At 37.1% G+C, this 22,063-nt stretch overlaps 1 protein-coding gene across 10 annotated transcripts in view; it reads right to left on the reverse strand.

Annotated features, from left to right (window-relative positions):
* Positions 1-22,063, reverse strand: part of LOC112144633 (R3H domain-containing protein 2) — a gene marked incomplete in the record, with an annotated part of 47,178 nt that overhangs the window by 22,019 nt on the left and 3,096 nt on the right. For 9 of the 10 annotated variants that reach the window (XM_024269273.2, XM_024269272.2, XM_024269269.2 and 6 more), the window contains 9 exon segments: positions 25-165; positions 563-622; positions 933-1,011; positions 1,478-1,601; positions 1,743-1,826; positions 2,287-2,328; positions 3,675-3,888; positions 5,592-5,668; positions 6,198-6,351. In XM_024269273.2, coding sequence (XP_024125041.1) covers positions 25-165; positions 563-622; positions 933-1,011; positions 1,478-1,601; positions 1,743-1,826; positions 2,287-2,328; positions 3,675-3,888; positions 5,592-5,641 — 794 coding nt within the window. 10 annotated transcript variants of the gene reach the window in all.

Consider the following 22,063-nt stretch of genomic DNA (forward strand, 5'->3'; position numbering starts at 1 on the left):
ATTAAATATAGGAGTAACACTCACATTCGCGTATTGCCAGTTTTGTTGATGATGACAGCCTTGCCTGTCTGATCCACATTGTGGTCCATGCCGAAGTAGGCAGCTACACGGTGCAGCAGCATTCGATGATAAGAAGTCATTTGGGGAAACTTTTTATACTGATTACTGTAATAAAACAAAAAAAGACAAACAAGCACGGAAGTGAAAAAAATTGATAAAAAATTTGTTTTTTGTACTTGACTGTTGAATTTTTTTTTTGTGATTTTCAATCATGAGTAATTGCATTTTCGATCTGCATACAAAGCCGTTTCCATAGAGAGAGCTCCTGAGGCTCTTGATCATAAGATGACTGATCGTTCTAAGAATGTCTCTAGACTAGCAATAACTCTTTGGTTACGTGGACAGAAAGTCACAACCTTTAATGTCGTCAACCAAAGCCCACCTCATAGGGAAAACAATATCAACATATTTATCATATTACCTTGGTAAAGTATTAAGAATCAATGCATGTAGTAGGGCTAAATATAAATTACAAGTGAGTGTTATGGAGACTGTGACTTACTTGTCATCATTAATGAACTCCAGGATATCTTGTTCTAGTTTAAGCAGCATCATTCGATCCCTAATGGGACAAACAAGGAAAGAAAGGCATCGACATCACACAGGGTCCAAGTTTATAACTGGAATTTAAAACATAAAAGCTTAAAAGATCACATGCTTTGATTTTTTTATACATAATATCAAACAAGCCTAAAATAAATACAAGATGGATCATTTCTAAAACAATATCACCAGAAATAATATATCTTATAGATGCAAATAAACAGTCAATTAATGGCACTTATTTCTCTAGAAATTATCTTCATTACTCTGCTCTTGTGGTATTTTTTTTACTAAAACACCAACATAAGTTTTAGATGCCAATTTGATACCTGGGATTGTTTTTCAGTGTGTTGACCAAAAACTCATGAACATCGATGCCCGTGGAGTCCGTGTATTCTTGGCTGGAGTCTGCAAAAAAGATGAAAAAGGTCATTCTATTTAATAAACTGAAATAAAAACTCTAGTTTGCATGTGATACTAAAATGCATTGAGATTGTGATATTGACACTGAAATGAAGGAAGAGAGACGTGTTAGAAAAAAATTGAATCTTACGCTTGTGGAGAGCTTCTGGTTTTTAGATGTCTGATCAATTTTCATTAGCAAAATGGAGGTAGTTAACCAATAAGTTAAACAAAAAGTAGTACATTTGGTTGTGTTTTTGTTAGTTACCATAGTCCATACTGTACTTTTTAAAAAATCCAAAAATGAAGATTGGCACATGGTTACAAAGCCTGCAACTTCAGTGTGAATATTGACTTTTCAGAAAGGGCAGCAATTGGGACAAATGCATCTTGTATAGGGAGAAAATGAATGCGATGAGCAAATACTACATAAAGTCTTTAGGAAATAAAAGGATAAACCAAGTTGACTCACCACGCGATAACATCTTCCGGGGAGTCTTATCCTTCTTCTCTTTCTCTTCATTTTCATATTCATCTTTTGATGACTTCTCCTCCTCTTTGTCTGATGGACAGCTAATATGAAGCTGGATGATATCCTATAAAATTACATTTTTTTAAATATCAAAATGTAGGAAATGGATTTTCTCTGTCCAAATTAAAAAAATTTAATAAATAATAAAAATCGCAAACAGTCACTACTTGTATATTACCTAGAATAACAATTAAAAAATGGTTACCGATTCTGGAGGTCCATCGTTGAATGGACCAGAGGACTCTTCACAAACTGCCAGACTTCGTACCAACTTCAGTTTTGCATTAGACTGAAAAGAAATACAAATATGAATCATATGGAATTTACAAAAAATCTTTAATTTATATTCTGGATAATTACACTGAATAATTAAAGATGACCGCTAATATTAAAATAGATGTAGCCACACAGTAAAAGCAGCTGTTCAGTGCCTTGCCCAATGACACTTCCATACATAGAAGGCAGGAGGTTTGAACTAATGATCCTGTGAGTAGACCACAGTCAGTCCACCCTCAGAGCTGCAGTCTTCTACTGTTTAAGACTTTAAGCCAATGATACAAAGAAGGTGGTTCGCTGCTGCTGAGAAGATTAATGTTATAAAAGGTTACCTTGTGTAACCAGCCAGCAAGAAGATTATTTGAAGGAACAGGATGGCGAAGTAACTTAGGTCACTTTACAAAACCAGACAACCTTTTTTTAATTCATACTATCAGTAAATGAATAAACCAATTGATGAATAATGTGCTTACCTTGGCCCTTTTTCTACCATGGCTGTGGTTGGGAGCCCGTTTCTACAAAACATTGTTTAGTATTTTAGCCACAGTATGCAAAACAAAATATGGAAAACATGTAGCCCTAAAATATGCTGCAAGGGATATTTTAGTAAGAAAAGTTTTTAGAGTTGGACTAAACAGCCATAATTTCAACTATGATTGAAATTGAATTTTGCTCAAAAGTCAATATTGGTATAAACCTTGTCCTCTGATAGAAAAAAATACAACTGAAGTAATTTTAAGATTAGAAAGTTTGTCATTTAGTGCAACACCAAAGAGAGATGACAGTTTGGAGAGCTGTTTTTGACACAACATCATTGATGTCGGCACTGATAGCAGCAACCGGCCAAAGTAAAGCAGCCTCTGTTGTCTTATGTTTACTCCTCTCCCTTTCAATGTGTTAAAAGGCAGTTTAAATAATGAAACATGTTAGACCACTAACATGTATATGGGAACGGGACTGAGTGACCCCTCCCCCCAGGTGTTTCAAACAGGAAGTGCCAGCTAGCTCCAAGACGCCAAAATCTCATAGACTAATTGAAAAATCAACAACTATTACTCAGTCATTATACTTGTCAGAAAACCATTCTTGTTTTGCTACCTTTTTTTATTATTATTATTAAATGTTCAAAATGATTAACAGATTCTCTTGAGCCCACTTTCAGAGAAAAGGATGTGACCTTCCAACAACCTCCCTCTTGATTAGTGAGTGGTTGCAATTGAAATTGTGACTCAGACCAACTCAACCCATATCACAAAAAAATGGCGACAGAATTGACTGTTTCTTTGGAGCTGGAAGCAAGCCATTTTCCATGGGTGATGTCACACTAGCTCGGTCCAGTTCTCTTATACAGTCAGTAAATTAGACTTATTCCCCGTCTATGTCGACACTGATAGCCAACCGGATTTACAAATTTTTAAACCTGATTCATGACCACTTTTAAAAGTTCAAACAACTACAAGACACCTAGCGTTGGGGATCCTGTTCTATGCTCGTCTTAGGACAAAAACTTAGAACATTTTTGTTTTTGGAAATTTTGGAAAATTTTTGTTTTAGTAAATAATCAGATTTACTCATAGTAATGTCTTCTTTTAGAATAACACTTCCACTGAAGTGTGAATATATCTATCTCCTCCATGTCTTAGGAACAATTGGCTGAAATAATTATCCCTTATCAAAGCCAAAAAGCCAATTTCAATTGCCAGATTAACCTTAATTTAACTGCAATGCAACAGAATGTTGGCAAATAATCCCATATCTGCCCAATACAAATTATGATTTAAAAGTTTGAAGTATATTCCTTAAAATGTAAATTTATATTACTTCTAAAGTTACTCAAACTTATCTGGTTGCATCATCATACCTGTAAATCTTGCGGGGAGACATCTTCATACTCCAGGCCCTCCCCAGTTCCTTCCTTGGTACCTTGTAGTTGAGGGAAAGTCTTGCCTCGATTGCAGGGCTCAGTAATTGGCCCACTTTCTCCCTCCTGCTGGATGTCTGTTGTCAGACTCACTGACATCTTCGTAGGAGAAAGTGAGTGTTGGAAGGGGGTTGGGTGGGGTACCCAGGAGAGGCTTTAAAAAAAAGAAAGAAAAGCAGAAGATACAAGGGTTACCTCTTACCTTCTACAAAACCATCCATTTAAAAATAAATCTGCATATTTTTGTTGATTAGTGACCAAAATAAAAAGTCAATTAGTAGCCTAACATGCATGCATTTGATAAACATAGCACGAAAAGTAAGGAAATTTGTGATAGATAGTTTATCTCTTTTCTATTACAAAGCTTTCTTGAAAGAAATAATCCGGTTTTGGAAAGCCTGTTTCTTTTAAATGCTACTGCATTCCAGTGTAGTCTCCAATACACCCTGTTGTGTAATGGTGAATATTGTCATCGTGGAGGATAGTTCGACTCCAAACTGTAAAGAAAGGTTTGGGTTGTCGAATGTCATCTGGATGAGTAAGAATGTGTCCCACATCATCACGCTACCGTCACCTAAAGATGTGACAGCAATGACCAAAGCAATTTTGGTGTCATCTTCACACGTTGACTACTGTATGATCCAACTGCCGCAGGCAGAAGCTGGACTGAATGATGAACATCTTTAAACATTCAGCTGCAGTCATGGCAGTCCTGCTGGCACCTCAATGAGACCAGAGATTGGCTGTGTACAGTCTGTTCCATATTGTCTGAGCAAACAGTCTTTGGCCAGTTTTCCTGCACACTTTAAATGCAAATCTGCAGAGGACAACACACAGTATCCAAGTGATGACAGGATGAGAAAACCGTCTGCTCGGAGTGTCATCTTTTTGGGATGCTCACTTCACGGCCTATTTTTGACATTCACAGTTACATGGAGCTTGGCCTTCAGTTTGGAGATGGTGCGAGGGCAAACAAGGCCACGTCTTGGTTTTGAGGGAAACTAACTTGAAACTGGCCTACCGCATGAGCTCTTTGCATATCCGTCAAACATAACATTCTTTACCGATTACTGTTAGCAGAACTCATGCTATTCATACATCTGATTTAATAGCGAAATGTTTGGCACTGATAGAGAAATATCAGCTAAATTTTCATGAATGCAAAACAAATACTTAAGCTTTACTGTTTAGCCTGCAAAACCAAGTTTCCTACTAATGTGGCACCTTTGAAGAAAGAATGAAGCAATCTTTCTAAAGCTTCGTTTACACTGAGCGGTCCGGTATTTTGAGTGTTTCCATTGTTAAATGGACACATTAAACAGTTCTGACCCGAACCTCTCGAGGGCCCCCATCCATTGTAGGTCCACAGAAAAATAGAACAGGACGGTTGGGGCGGAGTCGCTTTTACCACCCACTGATTGGCAGAAAGTGATGACAACATTAGAAAGCACCAATATAGCGCCAAGCTAGCGATTCCGTTTTCTCCTTTACGGCGGTATTCTTCTTCTATCTACTTTCAAACAACATCAGATCCCTGTTATACATGATGTACAAAAAGTGAAGTAAGAAAAAAAAGCGAGCAGCTTGATGACCTCCATTGTTGCTGCTTTTCTAGTTGGCGCAATGACATGCTAACGGTCTACACCACGCAGGCGCCGTGAAAACAAACCGCTCAGTGGAAAAGAGGCTCAACAGTATACATTAAAGAGATAAACTTCCGTACCCCGAATGTACTTACTTTTTGTGCTAAGTTTAAGAATTTTACACCAGATACCTGTAGGTGGTACCAGATTTGTGCTGACTCTGTACAACAAGTCTGGATAGTAACCACAAACAGAAAGGTGAGGGGGAACCCACTAAGGAAGTGTATTGGGCTGGCCTATAGCAGGAGGCAAAGTGCAGTCCATAGCAAGCCTTTGCCTGTGGGTAAACAGCTGCAAAAGAAGAAAAAAAATAAACACATCTCAAAACACTTGAATGAACAAGAACAACTCAGTTAAATAAGAGTATCTGTAAATATTCTGCAAGAATATTAGTCCTTTCTTAACTTACATTTATCTCTCTGTGAAGAACAATTAGAGTTAGGGAAACGGCTGTTAATAATCATTCTAAAATATGCAAAGACAAAGCCTAATTTTAAAAGTTAACTGTATGAAATCCCTCAAACTAAGTGAACCATACTAAAGAGCACTCAACAGCAGGGAGAATACTTTACCCTATGCATTTAATAACATATTAAATTTAGTAAATAAAAAACAAATATCCATTTTAAAAGACAAAGAAAATGGCTGCACCTAATAAAAATGAGTCCTATATAAATATCCACTTAATGCAATATAAATATGTACTTTTCCTTTGAAGCCTACTTTTTCAAACATTTTCCAAAAGTCTGCACATATTAAGTTTTGACAAGAACATGCACAAAACATTTTAAATAAAGTATTATGAAAAATATATATTTACAGTGGTCAGATGAACTGAAGAGGCAGCTGTTTGCCAGCCAGAGGAGGAGGTAAGGGGACACCAACAGGCCAACCACCGCCTCAGAGGTCGTCTGGGGCCTCTCTTCTCTGCCTCCGGCTTACTGCAGCAGCATGGTCTTGCCTACAGTCTTGCCCTGGACAACCATAAGCAGAAGAGGGAGACACAGATGACGTCATGTTTCACACACTGTGTGACTCATCGCTGCTGCTGCTAAATCTGGCAGGGAGGGGGAGAGAGAGCAGCTGAGCTTAGAGCTTTCTGCCACATAGGTTTCATTCATCCTTAAAATGCTTGAATGTTTATGATGTCTGTGTTTCTCAGATTAAACTACAAGGTTGTATAATGTTTGCACAACTCTCAACAAATACTAATTGTGTTTTTGAAACAGTCTTGCCAAATTCAAGAATCTAAAAGCAATATGAACGCAGATGAAAATCACAGCTTTCTTAACTCCTCTATTAATGTTTAAAATCATAACCAATGACATTTATAGTTGCTTAGGTCTCTCCAACAAATGATTATCAAAACACGCAAATAGGACAAAGCTTCTTTGACTATCAGTATTTTTGTGCCATACTTAAACTGCAGTACTCTTCAACAAATACCATCCAATTCTTACAATTACTTTCTGGCGTGACATAAAACCTACTGACTATTTACATTTTGCTGTTTTGTCACACTCAAAAACCTAACTAAACATGATAGGACCCAGAAGTTTTCCAAGTATAAGTTGTGATTTTGTTGAATATCATTCACGACTGTCCCTGTCAGGACTGCTTTGCTGCAGGACAGATGAGACAGTCAATGACATAGGGACTTCCAGAGTGGGAAAGACCTAGGCATTGCAGCAGAAAAGTCTTCAACACTACATCACCGAGCAGGACACCCACATGCTCCATGCCACACTGCACTCTGCTTGCAAAGAATTTTAGACAAAATAACAATACAACCACGTTGGAATGTAGGTCTGATTGGTTGTTTTGCAAATCTGTCACAGTAAAAAAACTTGGAGTTTTGTTTTGCTTTTTTTCCTCTCTCTAAAAAGACACATTTTTGCATTTGGGTTTTGCAAAGAAACAATAATCCTTCAACTGAAATGTTAACTTCAGATATCATATCAAGTACATCTTTGCAACTTAAACAAAGGCTGTAGTTATGTCTTTTATCATCCAAACATCACTCATCTGATCCTTCAGTTTCAAAAGCAAAATGTCTCACATCACCTAAACAAGACTTTCCAAGGAGATATCAATTTTAACTGTTCTCACAGTGAATAGATTAGGAGAGAAGTAAAGGAAAATTAACAAAAATGATTTAACTGTGGTTCTTTTCCCAATTATCCATACAATATAAAAAAGTGAACAACCTTTGTTTATGTTGACCCATTTTATTTTCAGTAAAAACTAGAATTAACCTGCTCACCAATTTAGCATTTAAGTAAATACTGCAACATAAAATGATTCCAATTCAAAGAAACTATCATGATACCAATGCTGGTGTTCTATTTTATACTGTGTTGTTGGCATTTTCAGCATTTTTTGTAGCATTTTCCTCATGATGATGGACATATACAAAGAAACTTAAGCTCAAAATTGCATTTCTGAGAATTTCTTTACACAAATCGTAGTGACTCAGGAGCAGACAAAAATAAATACATAGACAAAATGTAACAAACAAATCAATTATTGATGCTCAGTAGGAAACAAATCAGACTACTTTGAAGCTCCATGCAAAACCTTCAAGTGAAACATTTGAACAAAATTTTTTTTTACAAAACAGAAGAACTAAAAATTCATGACTACGACTGATCACCCCTGCACCTGATTACTTCCACGCCCCTCGCAAATCTCATTTTTTCAATAAAAATTACCATTTGTTGTATAAAACTCTTCATGTAAATGTTGCTTTGTTACTTGCATGAATCACGTTCACAACTTCTCTGTAATGTGCATCTAAATCTGAGCTTTTTTGAGCATTTCTGTGGCCGTTCAAAACATTAGATTCGTTCATGAAAGTAACATCTCCATGCAAACAGGTACGGTATGTGGGAATCCCCTGTTCTTCCGTTTGTTCTTTTCCATTCGCAAAGAAAGGTTCCACATGCAACTTCTCTCGTGTTACACACCGCCAGACTGCTTTTAGCGCTCAAGCTAATCGAGAGAATCCAGTCAATTCTCAAAATAAAAGATTTGTGTCTCAAAAAAAAAAAAAATAAATAAAAACAACGGTTATAATTTATTAGTTCTTCCATGGCCCGGTGGTTGGGGACCACTGTTGTAGATGACTAGATCTGTGTGCATCTTCCTCTGAGCTGCTATCTGGCTCAATACTGTACGACTGGATAGCTCCAATATTGCTCGCCATCTTTATTGCGCATGTACTATGCAAAAAAATTATCTGGGCAACCTTTTTTTTTAAAATCTGTTCTGTTTTGACTCTAATTTTCGGTTACAACTGAAAAGTAAAAGAAGCTAAACAATCAATTCAAGAAGACAAGAAGAAGGCCTGAATTACAGACAATAGATTTTAGGCACAATGCTGAACTCAGCTAAACCTTTAAACATTTTTGGGATGGCCCAGTAACTTGACCTCGACAAGGAATGTGTGGACCAGCTTAGACTATTTTCATACAAACAGAACTTATTGAATAACCATAGAAATTGGAATTAAGACTTGCACAATAAATGTTAGTACTGATAGCAACCAACAGCAACTTCAAGTGATGCAGCACATTAGCCAATTGGACCAAAGCGTACATTATTAAAAGTAGCATTTTAGACAGCAGAAAAATAACATGGTAGGAAGGCAGCTGGAATCTACTGAGAGTATAATACCCAAAAAAAGCATGCATTTCCAAAATTTAAATTTTGCCTAATCCTTTTTCAGTTTTATATTTTAAATAATGTTTTTTTTGACATATAAGACATTGTTCATCCACACTGGTAATAAATAATTCTAACTACACTGGAGATATACATTAAGTCTATAATTAAATGTGAAGCTTTTAAATGCAACTGGAATTTTAAAGTTACTAAGTTGTTTTTAGTAGCAGTTTTGTGATTTTCATAAAATAGCAAACAATCAGATGGTAAACCTATTTGGCAAGTTTTTTTTTTTTTTTTACTTTCATGCAAACGCTCAATTTAGTAAAAAAATAATAATAATAATAATAATAATACAACAGTCTTTATCTCTAACTGTTGTTTCATTTAGTTTTCTCAAATAAAGATTTTTTTTCCCCAAAACATATTGCCTTGTAAATGCTTGGTAAATTCGCCCAACGCTACATCCCCGTGCAAACTATAAAATGCAACTGACCCGGTTTTAAGCTGGTTCATGAATTTACAAATAGTCTGCAGAAAAAAAGTTAAAAAAAATCAAAGACTGCAGGAAGTCTACTAAACCGTACCTGGTAAGACAGAATGACATTCATTTCTTGTCAGATGATACACCACTGAATAGGTGATTTGTTTTTAAATGCAAATATCTTATTACATTTATAATAACTTAAGGTACTGTATTCATAGTGAGTTTTACAGAGGGAAAAGATGATTACATGAAGCCTCAGATACAACTGAACAAAATATCAACATACACACACTCATTTCAAAGTCGCTAATACTTCCGAGCTGCCAGCCAGATCAAACAGTTCATTCACAAAATTAGGTGAGGCATTCACAGCAAAGCTACCTCCATTTTTCTGTGCAGGGTGACTGAGAAATGAAGGCAATGGCGAAGTGAGGCACTGAATGTAACAAACAGGAGTGTGCATGCACATACCCACAAAAGGAAGAGGGAGAACGACACACAGGCACCTCAACCCAATTCCCCTTCTCTGTATTCAGCTGTGCTCCGAGCCCATTTGACGTCAGAGAGCACTTGTTTAACCAAAGGCAGTGAGGGGTATGTCTTCACAAAGTGGAGTCTGATCTGTATGTAGTGATGGCAGGGATTCTGCAAGCTCAGTGCCAGCGCATATCATATATCAGCAGCTTTCGTACTGAGTGCACACCAGTACTTGCCTATGTCAGAGAGGATTCCCCTTTTCATTGGTTGCACAATTTCACAAGAGGTGGGGGGGGGGGTGGCTGACAGAGCACTGGGAAATGCAGGGGAACGGTGTAGGCATTTGCACTATGGCAGCTTATGCTTTACTTACATAAAAAATTTAAGTTTTTATAGATGATAAAAAATACAAAACTTGCACTCACAGCGTTGAAGAGCCATTAATAACAGCAAAGACGCAAAACACAAACGTTCATCAAACAGGATTTCTCTTCTTCCGTTACTGGCCCTATTCATCCCACCCCATCCCTTCTAGCTCACGCAATGATGTGAGGAAACCCCATCTTCCTTTTTGCCTCAGTCACTCAGGACCTCCCATAAGTCTCACTCACTGTCCATCCACTACAAAATGTTTGCTTTCCGTTCTTCTCTTTCTTCCTCTTTTAATATGTCTTGTTAAATTGTCAGACCTGCTGCTGACGCCATCCTCCTCCACTCAGCCAGCCCACTCAGTCCTGTGGGATGAGCTATGACTCATTCTCTCCTTCGTTTCTTTCTAACCCTCCCCTGTTACCTACCTACCTTTATGTAGAGATCTCCTTTGACTGCTCTCACATGTTATAACCCAATTATAGTCTGTTCTGCATACAAGAAGAGCCAACATATATGTAGAGACTGAATTGGAATTCAGTGTACTAACATACAGAGTACATATGTGATGAGATGGTCATGTGGTTGCATGTCTTTTCTCTTCATAATAAATGTATGTCATGCAAAGAGAGATAGGATTCATAACTGAAGAGTCAGATATTGTAAGAAATGTGAATGACAAAAGATAAGCAGGAAAAAAACGTTTGAAAAATGTATATGAAAATGAGGGTTGTCACATAATTTAAAGCTTTTTATAAGACTCATTGGGGGAAAAATGATAATAAATATAAATTAAAAAATATATTAATTCTTATTCTCTAAACATAATTTCTTTAAGCCTGTTTTTGAAAGAAAAATTCACAGTGAGTAATTTCAAGATTAACATCTGATGGATTCATCTTTTGACAATTAATCAGTGCTACAAAAAATTCACAAGAAACAGGACAATTTGGCCGCAGTGACTGTTGATGCATCCCAGTCATAACAAACAAATACTTTGCAATCATTCATAAAATATGGCTCCACATGGAAGAATATTCTTGTGAATAGCAAATAAGTTGTTGGTTTTGTTTTTTCAAAAAAGATGAACATTAAAAAACTATTTTCAGCTCCAACATCTTAGAAAATGTGTTAAAATATATTTCAAAAGAATGTCAAAGCCTAAGTTTTGCTTTGTCAGCATTGAATTTTGTAAACAAAATCTGTGTTGAATGACCCAATTAGAAACAATTTCATGATTTAGGATTATAATTTGATTAACAACGACAACAATGAAGAATCATTAAAGCATTGAGTTTAACTGTTCATTTCAGTTTTTAAACTGTCAAAAAATATGCATGTGTGGTAGAGTTTCCTCACCTAAAAAGGCAAATTGTGTTGCATGCAAAAAGGAAAAAAAAAGGTGTCCTCCATAAATATATTAATCTTGACTTATTTTTTCAATTTCATTTATTAGAATAATCACACAAGAAGGTGCCAGAGAGATAGGTAAAAAGGAAAAAAAGAAGGTGGAAGAGCCAGGAGTGAAAAAAAACTAGACAGGAAGAGAGGAAAAACTTCTCAATGATGAAACAATCTGCACTGTTACATGATTGGGTAAAGCTTCCACCAATGAGAGGACCAGCTCCATGGCAACAGGCTCTGTCACCAGGAGGAAAGCTGCCATATCCCTCAACACCCCCATATTTTTTTTTTCTTTTGACTCTCACAACCCCCTCCCTTTACCCAATTACAAGGCGGAGTATTTTTCATTGGGTACATGCATTCAAAAAATAAAACTGCATCCAGTTTTTCCTCAGCAGTAGTAGCAAGGATTACATCTTATAAAACCCAGATCAGCTGCACAAACACTGACATGCGGGACCAAACATGGTCTTCAAATGTTCACACTCTCACGCAACATGGTTTTCAAAGTTATCAGAATGTGAGTCATTCATAGGTGGTTACTGCAATGTGCGCAAGGAGAGACTTCCACAACCAGCTGCATCTTGATGAGGCCAGATGATATCTGCTTTTGTAGCTCTGAACCTTGAACTACAGATACCAAGCACACAGACACATTGATGGACATAAGACTGAACAAGAAGTAAAAAGTATACAGTCTTGATTTATAAATACATGCAGACAGAAATCTTGTTTTCAATTAGTTCTGACTGACTGACTTACAAATAAATATTATTGAAGTTTGATGATGCCCTCACTTATCTGGAAAAAGTTCTCACGCTTATTCATCATGAATCAAAGCACCATTCAGCCAAGAAATTAGCAAATGACTCAGTTGTACAAGCCAATCACCTCTACTGTCACAGTTCCCCCATTGGGGTGTTCCTCAGCCACATGACAAGATAACGTCACAGACCCAGACTCTCCCTAAAAAAGATATTCAGGTTTGTGGACATGGAGAGACAACTATTATACCAAAGGAAAAAAAAAATAACAGCAAAAACACAAAAGGTAGTAACAATGTACACAACAAGGAGCAAGTTGTTAGTTGAAGTCCCAACCGGATCATCTTTTGATCTATTCAAACAGCGTTTCTAGTGGTATTTTAATCATGATTATGATGTTTTTAGACAAATCACAAAATTGGTGTCATTTTCTAGGACAGTTTCTGCAAAGCAGCAGGAGTTTATTCAAAGTTACAGATGTGATTGTAGGTACGGAGAATGCCCACCTCCATTTCCCATCATCCCTTTGTATAAACTCTCTCCCGCTAGCTACAGCCCTTCACAACTCCAACCAAACATTATTGGTGCAAGAAAAATGGCAACCAATATTGGAGCTATCCAGCTGTACAGTTTTGAGCCAGATGAGGAAAACAAAGACATACATGGGTCTAGTTGTCTTCAAGTGGATGCATCAGAATGGAGCAGAGCAGGGAGCTTGCCTTTGTAGCTTCTACGTCACATCTATACGCGTTTTCCAGGGGAATTTTATTGCCTGCTCCTAATTCACCACAATTTGAATAAAGAAATACTAAGAAATACAATTTTAAGCTTAATTTTCTTTATACATGTCCTCTATCATTATGGGCATGCCATGCATTAGACTTCCATGAGAAAATAATGCTTCTTCTGCATAAGTAATTACAGACAACAAGCCTGTGTGCATACTTCTGTTTGTGGTACACATTTTTTTGTTAGGCCATCCACAAAAATGTTCGGGATGATCTGAATGCTTTCTAATTACAGTGAGTCACAATTGGGAGTCAGGATTTGTCACCAGAAGTAATTAAGGACAAGTCTGTATCAGCAAACCAGACAAGTGGGCAGACCAGAAGAACTAGAAACATTACTCCCATCAAACTATTCATTTTCTTTTAAAAGGAATTAGTAGATTCGGACAGCACTACGTATGTCAAACGCACTATATAGTGAGTAGGGGGGAATTCAGACATAGCTTAAGTTTTGTCCCTTCTGCTGCCCAGATGGGGTGTATTACTTACAGACCAAGAATTAAACTTCATCCACTCTTGTGATAATTCTATTACTAATTTGCTTCTATGTGGTCTAACTGGCAAAAAATACAGAATAAGTTCACAGAAATAGTTAAAACATTGATACCAATTTGTTGTTTATAATACTAAAGTAATGATGTAACAAGCCCAATCTAAGAAATAATATAAAAAAGGTAGAACAAATGAGGAAAAAAATCCTATCGTAGTCCTCTAAACCTGAAAAAGTTATCAGTTCATGAAGATGGCTTGCTATTTATAGCTGCAAATTTTTTATTCATAAGGGCTCTGTTGTTATGCCTTCTCTCACTCCTTCTGCATCTCTCTAACATTCCTTCTTTTGCATATATGGTATAATGAAAAAAAGGCTTGAATAACAAGCCTTGCCACTCAGATTTACACATTTTTAATCTACAAATAAGGTTTCGTTGTAAAAAATATATATTATCCTAAAAGTTAAAACTTAAAATTGCACCACTAAGTCTTTTTTCATAAATATCACTCTTAAAATAGGAACTTTAACAAACCAAAAGAAAAAAAGTGCTCTTTCTCAGCAAACCTCCCTCCCACCACCCAATAAACGACGGCATTGTACTGTAACGCCTACTTATCAGCAACTCTCCACCCTGCCAGGCCACCTCCACCTTCCACAAAAGGGACAGTGAAAGGGAGTTTCTCATTACTTTAGTGTTTTGCAAGACCAAACATGGCTGTCTTTCAGCTGTGGCATAGTATATCCAACCTTTTTTCTGTAAACACAACTCAGGATTTTCTGTAATAAAGAGATTCTTTAAGAAATAAACATTTTAAATGTGTCACGACAGGAAGTAAATTGCAACAAACTAAATCTGTGAGAAAGTTGTGGATCATTAATAAATCTGCTGACAGAGAGAGACGCACAGCAGACACACAACTGCTTTATTAATCTCCAGTGAAGCTGGATCACAAGTCATAAAAATAAGAAGGAATTATTGCAGTAAAATAAGTAGCAGAACTTTGACCAACGTTGACACAATCTCAGCTTTTACCTCATCCTGTAGCTCAGTTGACTTTTTTCCTCAACGTAGGCAATTAGTTTCCTAAGCATTCACATTTTTCAAAGTCCTCAGTTCCACACACTCTTGTCTTATGTATGTATTTCCTTTTTGGCTGAAAGTTTCATTAATGGTTTTCATGAAAATCCAAAACTCTTTGCTGAACGCCCCCTTTCTTTTTCTGAATGAAGCACATCAGTAAAAAAAGAAAGCCTTTCTTATGAGCTGCCCTTCCCTCTCCCTCTGATTCTTAAGCCATTGTATGTGCTGTTTGCCCAGATCCTGTTCTTTCTTACTTTGCAGGTTCTTTCCTATGTGCACTTTGTATGTTTTCTGATGTTGTGTAATAATATCATTGAAATGACAACACACCCCGACATGAAAAGAACCCAGCTGATATAGATCTGCTTGCACATCACTTTATACTTCTTTATAGAAAGGGTTCAAATATATTTATTAAAAACTGCAGTTTATGGTATCTTTTTTAAAATTTAAAAAAGGATGCAAGAACCACTAATAGGCCACTAATTAACTGACAGCAAACAACAGAGAAATTATCAATAATATATATATTTTTTTAATTGCAATAGCTGCTGGTAAAAATACTGCATTGCAGCAACAAGAAAACTTAAAAAAATACATAGGGGTAGGGGGTTTGCAGGGATGATAGTTGAGAAAAATAATTAAGCAAGCTCATTAGCAAGGAAAAACCTTAATCCCGCAAGGCAGCATATTTGCGAGCTCTCCCTACAGCCTCTAAACTGCAAATGTCAGCAAAAAAAAATGTTGTGGGAAAAACAAAGACGTTCTGAAATAAACTAGACGTCGTGACACACCTGGGTGTGCAAAAATGTTTTTTCCTTTGACCCCTCCCCTGGGGGAATGGTGAGCTGTAGTCTCAGCTGCACTCAGAAACCACAATTATTAATTCTTTAATGCTTTGTGTCAAAGAGTATTGGAGTTTTTGGTGTGACCTGTCCATAAACTTGAACCCACAATCAGTCTAAGGGTGGGCACTCAACCACTAAGCTACTTAGCTGGTCAAGCAAATGTCACCAGTAAACTTTGTGAAAAGAAAAAATGTAACAATTGTTGCCCTGAATCCACGTGGCCACGATGTAATGATCAAAATTTTAGACTTAAAACTATAACAACAACAAAAATGTCAAATTTGATCTGTGCTTGTCCTCCAATTTTTTAAAACTAAAACAGTGAAAGCAACTGATTTTAATGTAATAAAGTCCAAATTATGGTTACTACAATTTTGTAATATACTAGTAATGTCAGTTCACATGCATGAAGGAAAAAATAATCAGGAGTACCATAACACAGTATGAAATAGTTAAGGTTTGAAGAAAAAAAAAGATAAGTCACATTTTGTCCAGTGTTGCTAATGACTCATCAAACTTATGAGTGTGAAGGGTACCCCACCCCTTCCCTGTTTTAATGATAAAACAAAATTCTCTCAAAACCCAGAGCCCCGAGAGGCAGAGTTAAAACATGAGCCGCAAAAAAGAGGCAACTGCTTAAAGTCCAACTCCAATAATCTTTTGATTTATTTTTAAAGGGTATTCCCAGGGGTATTTTAATTATGATTATGACATTTTTAGCCTTAAAAAAGCTGTTGTTTTCTAGGAACAGTTTCTGCAGGGTGACAGGAATTCATCAGAAATTCAACTCCAAGTTTATAGGCAGGATCGTTGGTAAGGAGTAAGCCTGCGCTCATTACCCATCATCCTTTTGTTTACATTCTCTCACACTAGGTTACAGCATTTCACAACCCCAACCTACCAATAGCGGTACAACAAAATGGCGAACAATATATTGGTCTGCAAGTGGATGCATTGGAATGGAACGGAGTAAGGAGCTTGTGGCCTGCTGATTGCAGTTTGTATGGTAAATGCCGTATAATTATATAGAGCTTTCATGAGAAAAATGCAACAAGAACAAGTTAAAAACACCAAAAGCACAATTTTCATTTAAGTGGGCCAATCAATATTACTTTTTTGTAAACTTAGCCTTTCTTATCTACTACAAATGATGGATTTCACATGATGCCACGGTCTAAATCAAATACTCACTGCTATTGAAGGTTGCAACCTTTCAATATACATCAGACAAGAATCTTAAAATTCTCTTTGCTAAAAAGGACAATGCTAAATAGGTTATGTGCTACCAGATGTACTAAACACGGAGCAGACCTGTTTTTTCCCCCACAAAATTTAATCTAAGGTATTAAATCTGGAGGGTGAAAAGATTATGGATTTGTTGTGGTCTAAAGAAGTACAGTACACCAAGACACTCATTTGTAAATACACTTTTTACAATAAGAGCAAGTAAAAAATGTTGCATTGATACTTAGGTTATCTGTGAGTCATAATAGTTTGTTGATTGTTTCAATGACACATATTTCTTTATGTAAAAAGAAACAAACATTCAGTCTGGTCTCATTTAAACTGCATGAGTTGCTCATTTGAGTTCAAAAGAATGTTTAATGTGTCATAATTCAATTTATTTACAAAAAGTGAAAAAACAAGTAAATAAATAAATGACATTATCCAATACCCGCTTCAAAAACTACCAATTTAATACTAGAATCAGCAGTTTCCTGATCAGTGTCCGGTGAGAACTTCACCATGAATATCTTAAATAGCAAGGACATCTTATCTCGGTTGGTTGATCAGTCAGACAGCAATAGTACTGGTATAAATTCAAAAATGGGTTAAAATAACTTAAATCTTGAAGTCTCTTTTCGTAAATTTGATTTTCATTCTCAGGAGGTGATTGAAATAGCTAAAACTCTCAAACAAAGATACCAGGAAACTGACCGGCTTTCTGGAGCACAAAGTCTGATGTGAGCCCCTTTCTTGGAACACTGTTCTGTCCTTGAGGCAGGCTCGAAGGCCACAAGGGAGTCAACAAATAGACGTGTAGCTCACAAAAAAAAAAAAGTCTTCTATTGCAGTCCAGAACATCAGATGAAGATAACAGGTTGTTGTCTACAAGTCTTTTAATATCAGGTCAGTAAAAAAATGTGAACAAAAATACATTATGTAAAAAAAACTTGATTTTGCCCATCTCACTATGATTTTTTGTTTTGTACTTTGCTTGTTTTTCATTTTTCCTTTATAAGTTTGAGGTCCTGCTTTCATGTAAAGACAGCATTGTAGACTTTGTTAGAAAAATTCTAGTCTTTACTTGGTTTGATTTACTGTCATATACGGCACCAAAGTGTCAAAGACCAAAACACACACAACAGAGTTTATGTTTATGAATTTGTTGATGCAAAACAAAATAACAAAATCCAAATTAAATCCACATTTGGGTTTGTAAAGGTGTTTTGCCTTAAAACCAGCATTGATCTCAATAGGTTAAAAAAAAAAATCAAGAATTTTGTTGGTTGATTGTTAGGTGTGTGATCAACCAATTATACTAAAACAAGTGCTTATGATCATCATTGTCATACATTGGTTCATAACTGGGTTTTAACCCCACAGAAACAGGTGTTGAGGATACTTAAAAACTGGGTGAGGAACAGCCAAACTAGGCTACCACAATGAGGTTGAGAAAAACAGTTTTATTCCAAGGCAAGATTGAGCAAAGCAACTAGACACATGGTAGATCTATTGCATCAACAAGGTTGCTGCCAGACAAAGATTTCAAAGCAGACTGGCGTTACAGTGTGTGCTGTTAAAGCTCTTTTAAATTAAGACGGAAATGGGCAACATTGTGGATCGTAGACTGTGATTGGGTGAAGAAACTTAAAGCAGCAGATTAAAGACCCATCAAGAACATGTTCCTCGTTAATATCTGAAGATGCTTAACTGTGCCATCAGGTCAGAACTGGCAGAAACTATGGGGTTCCAGATACACCTGTGTACTGTCCAAAGAAGTCTGACCAGAAGTAGTCTCTACAGAAGAGTTGCAGCCAAAAAGCCAAACTTCTCACTTGGAAACAAAGCTAAGCAACTCAAGTATTCATGAAAACATAGAAACTGGGGTGTAGAAAATAGTGCCATGGACTGTTTGTCAAATTTTGAAATATTGAGCTCTAGCAGACGGCAGTTTGTTCATTGAAGGGCTGGTAAAATGAGTGTCTGCAGGCAATAGTGAATATTTGATGCTGCATTACTACAAATGGAGTTGGAGATTCGGTAAGGATTAATGGTGTTCTCAATGCAGAGAAATACAGGCACAATAATTATCCATCATGCAACATAATCAAAGTGTCATGACTTCCCCAAATTTATGCTGCATCAAGACAGCAATGCCAAACATACAACCAAAGTCATAAAAACTATCTTCAGTGTAAAGTAGAACAAGCAGTTCTGGAAGTGGTCTCCACAAAGCCCTGATCTCAACATCATTGAGTGCGTCTGGGATTACATGAAATGACAGAAAGAAGTTCGCCTACATCCACATAAGATCTGTGGCTCGTTTACCAAGATGTTTGGACCAACCAACCAGAACAGCCTTTTAAAGAAAAGTGTATTTGGAGGAATTGGCGTCGCTTTAAAGCCAAAATGATGATATGGTTTACATTTCTATTTGCCACATGGAAAGGAAAAGAAGGTGGTATTATCAATGCCATTTAATGCTTCAAACAGCTGTAGCTTTATCAGAGTTTAAGCCACACAGGTAGCTTCACTTAATAAATGACATGAATAGAGCTTAGAAAGTAAGAAGATGCAAGGGGAGGAGCTCCACAAGGATCAGCAGCCAAATATATCACAGAAATACAAAACCACTTAACAGTGAGACAAGTTCAGAACAACTAGGGGTAACTTTAAACTGCAATTGTTTGGTACAAATTGAAATTCCCAGAGACTAAATAATTAAACTCAGTTTATACTCAAAATGATGGCTTAAAAGTTGCAGTAGCACGGCCAGCTTTTATTCATCAGAACCTGTTTACAGGTTCTGATGAACTATAGCCTACGTAAGGACCCAATCCAATGAAAATCATGTTTTTTGAGCTTTTAACATGTTCTTGTGGCATTTTTCTGATGGAGGACATGTATAACAAAAATGAAGTTTAAAATTGTATTTCTGACCATTTCTTTATTCAAGTTATTGTGAATCAGGTGCAGATAAAAGAAATGCAGTTGGAGAAAGCTCGTAGCAGTGACATTGGTGCTACAACTGGCAACCGACACGTTCCCTGCTCCGCTCCATTCCAATGCATTCACTTTCAGACGACTAGATCTATGTATGTCTTTGTTTTCCTTGTCTAAGCTTGAATCTGGGTTAAAACTATGGATAGATGGATTGTTGCACTAGTAATTTTATGTTGGGGTTGTAAGGGGGTGTAAGCTAGCGAGAGACCATGTAAACAAATGGATGATGGGAAGTCTGGGTGGGCTTACTCCGCGCCAATAGTTCTTCCCACAACTTAGAGGTGAATTTCTATTTTACTCTCGTCACTGCAGAAACTATGTTCTTGACATTTTCATTAAGAGTAACCAAGAAAAAATGAATAGTTAAGCCAAATCCGAATTCCTCCTCAACCCCCTTGGCTTCTCCGTATTGCTTCAGTTGAAGGGGAATTTGAATCTGTAGTGGTGTCCAAACTTGTTTTTTTAAAGGAGGCATTGTAGTGAATTAAGGCTGGCTATCCCTCTGTCAGGAGAGTGCTCCAAGTGCCGCAAAGGAGAAATGCATTTGTTCTCGTGGGTGTACTCTGCACAGAAGTTTACATTTAAATGCAAGTCGTAACTTTTTGTTTAGCATGACTTTTTAAAGATCGTTCATTCATCTTCTTAGCCGCTTGTCCCTTTCGGTGTCACGGGGATGCCGGAGCCTAACCCGGCTACTGATCGGCGAAGGGAGGGTTACCCCGGGCCCGGTAGCCAGTCTGTCGCAGGGACTCAATCACACATCCATTCACTCTCCTTTTCACTCCTAGGGACAATTGCGGAGTCACCAATTAGCCTATGAAGCATGTTTTTGGATGGTGGGAGGAACCCGGAAACCCCGGAGAAAAACCCACACATGTACGGGGAGGACATGCAAACGCCACACAAAAAGATGTCCAGTTGGTGGTTCCAAGTCAGGTCCCCCAGCCGGGACTCAAACCGGGGCCTTCTTGCTGTAAGACAAGAGCACTAACCACTGCTCCACCGTGAAGCCCTGATATTTTTTGACTGAAGTGTCTTGGGCAAGATACTGAACATGACATTTCTTCAGGTGGCCAGTGCTCTTCTGTTCTGTCCCCAACAGTACATAAATGTGTGTATGAACAGGTGAACAGGACTGACTGTAAAGCGTTTTAGGCCTTAAAGAAGTTGGTTAGGTGCTATACAAGTAGATGTAATTTACCATGTATTGTACAGAGGTTTGGGGAAACCTTTTAAAGCATAGAGAACGCTGAAAGGCATTTTCTCATTTCTCCAGGTTTGCCTTCTGCTCTTGGCTTCTGGCAGGACCTCTACAGCTGTTAGTTCCAAAAAGGCTGATGACATGTTTAATTTGTCAGCATTCTCAACCCCTTCAAACAAAAACTATCCTAGCGTGTAAACAATTAATTTTACACTTTGGTTTGGGTTGCTTTCACATATGGGACTCTCAGGAGCAAGCCACAGCCCAAAACTGACCTGATTAGACTGGAAAAAAAATCCTCACTTCACTGCATTTACCCAAATGATATTTTCCATCTCTTCGGGATTTCCACTTTTACATTTTTTTTTTACCATTAAAACCCAGTGATCATGCCATCAGCCTTTTGGTTTGCTTTCTCTCTTTGGTCCGCCGGAAGTCTATGTGCATTCACACTAAAATAGACACCACTCAATTTCTTTGCAAGTAAACTGAGACCCATATTTTTTAAGGGGACTGGGGTTCACTTGTTTGGTCTACACACCAGAGTACGTGTGAACATGTACATTAGTCAAACAAAGCAAACTATTTGAAAAAACTTTGGTGCAGATAAAACAAGAACCAATTGTTCCAGTGTAAATGCACATATTCTTGCACCTAAAAACCAAAGCATTTGACCAAAACATAGATTTTATTATAATCACAATGTGATCAATCTAAACCTATGCACCATCTTTAAAGATTTAAACGGTTTTCTTTTCTGCATGGATTAACATGTTAGCAATTATTTTTCAGCATGTACATTTTCATATCTTATTTTATCCTGTATATTATCGTGCAACTTCCTTTGGATAAATGAGACAGTCAGTCTCTAAAAAGACTAAAAG

This window comes from Oryzias melastigma, linkage group LG5 (assembly GCF_002922805.2).
Source record: "Oryzias melastigma strain HK-1 linkage group LG5, ASM292280v2, whole genome shotgun sequence".
NCBI lineage: Eukaryota > Metazoa > Chordata > Actinopteri > Beloniformes > Adrianichthyidae > Oryzias > Oryzias melastigma.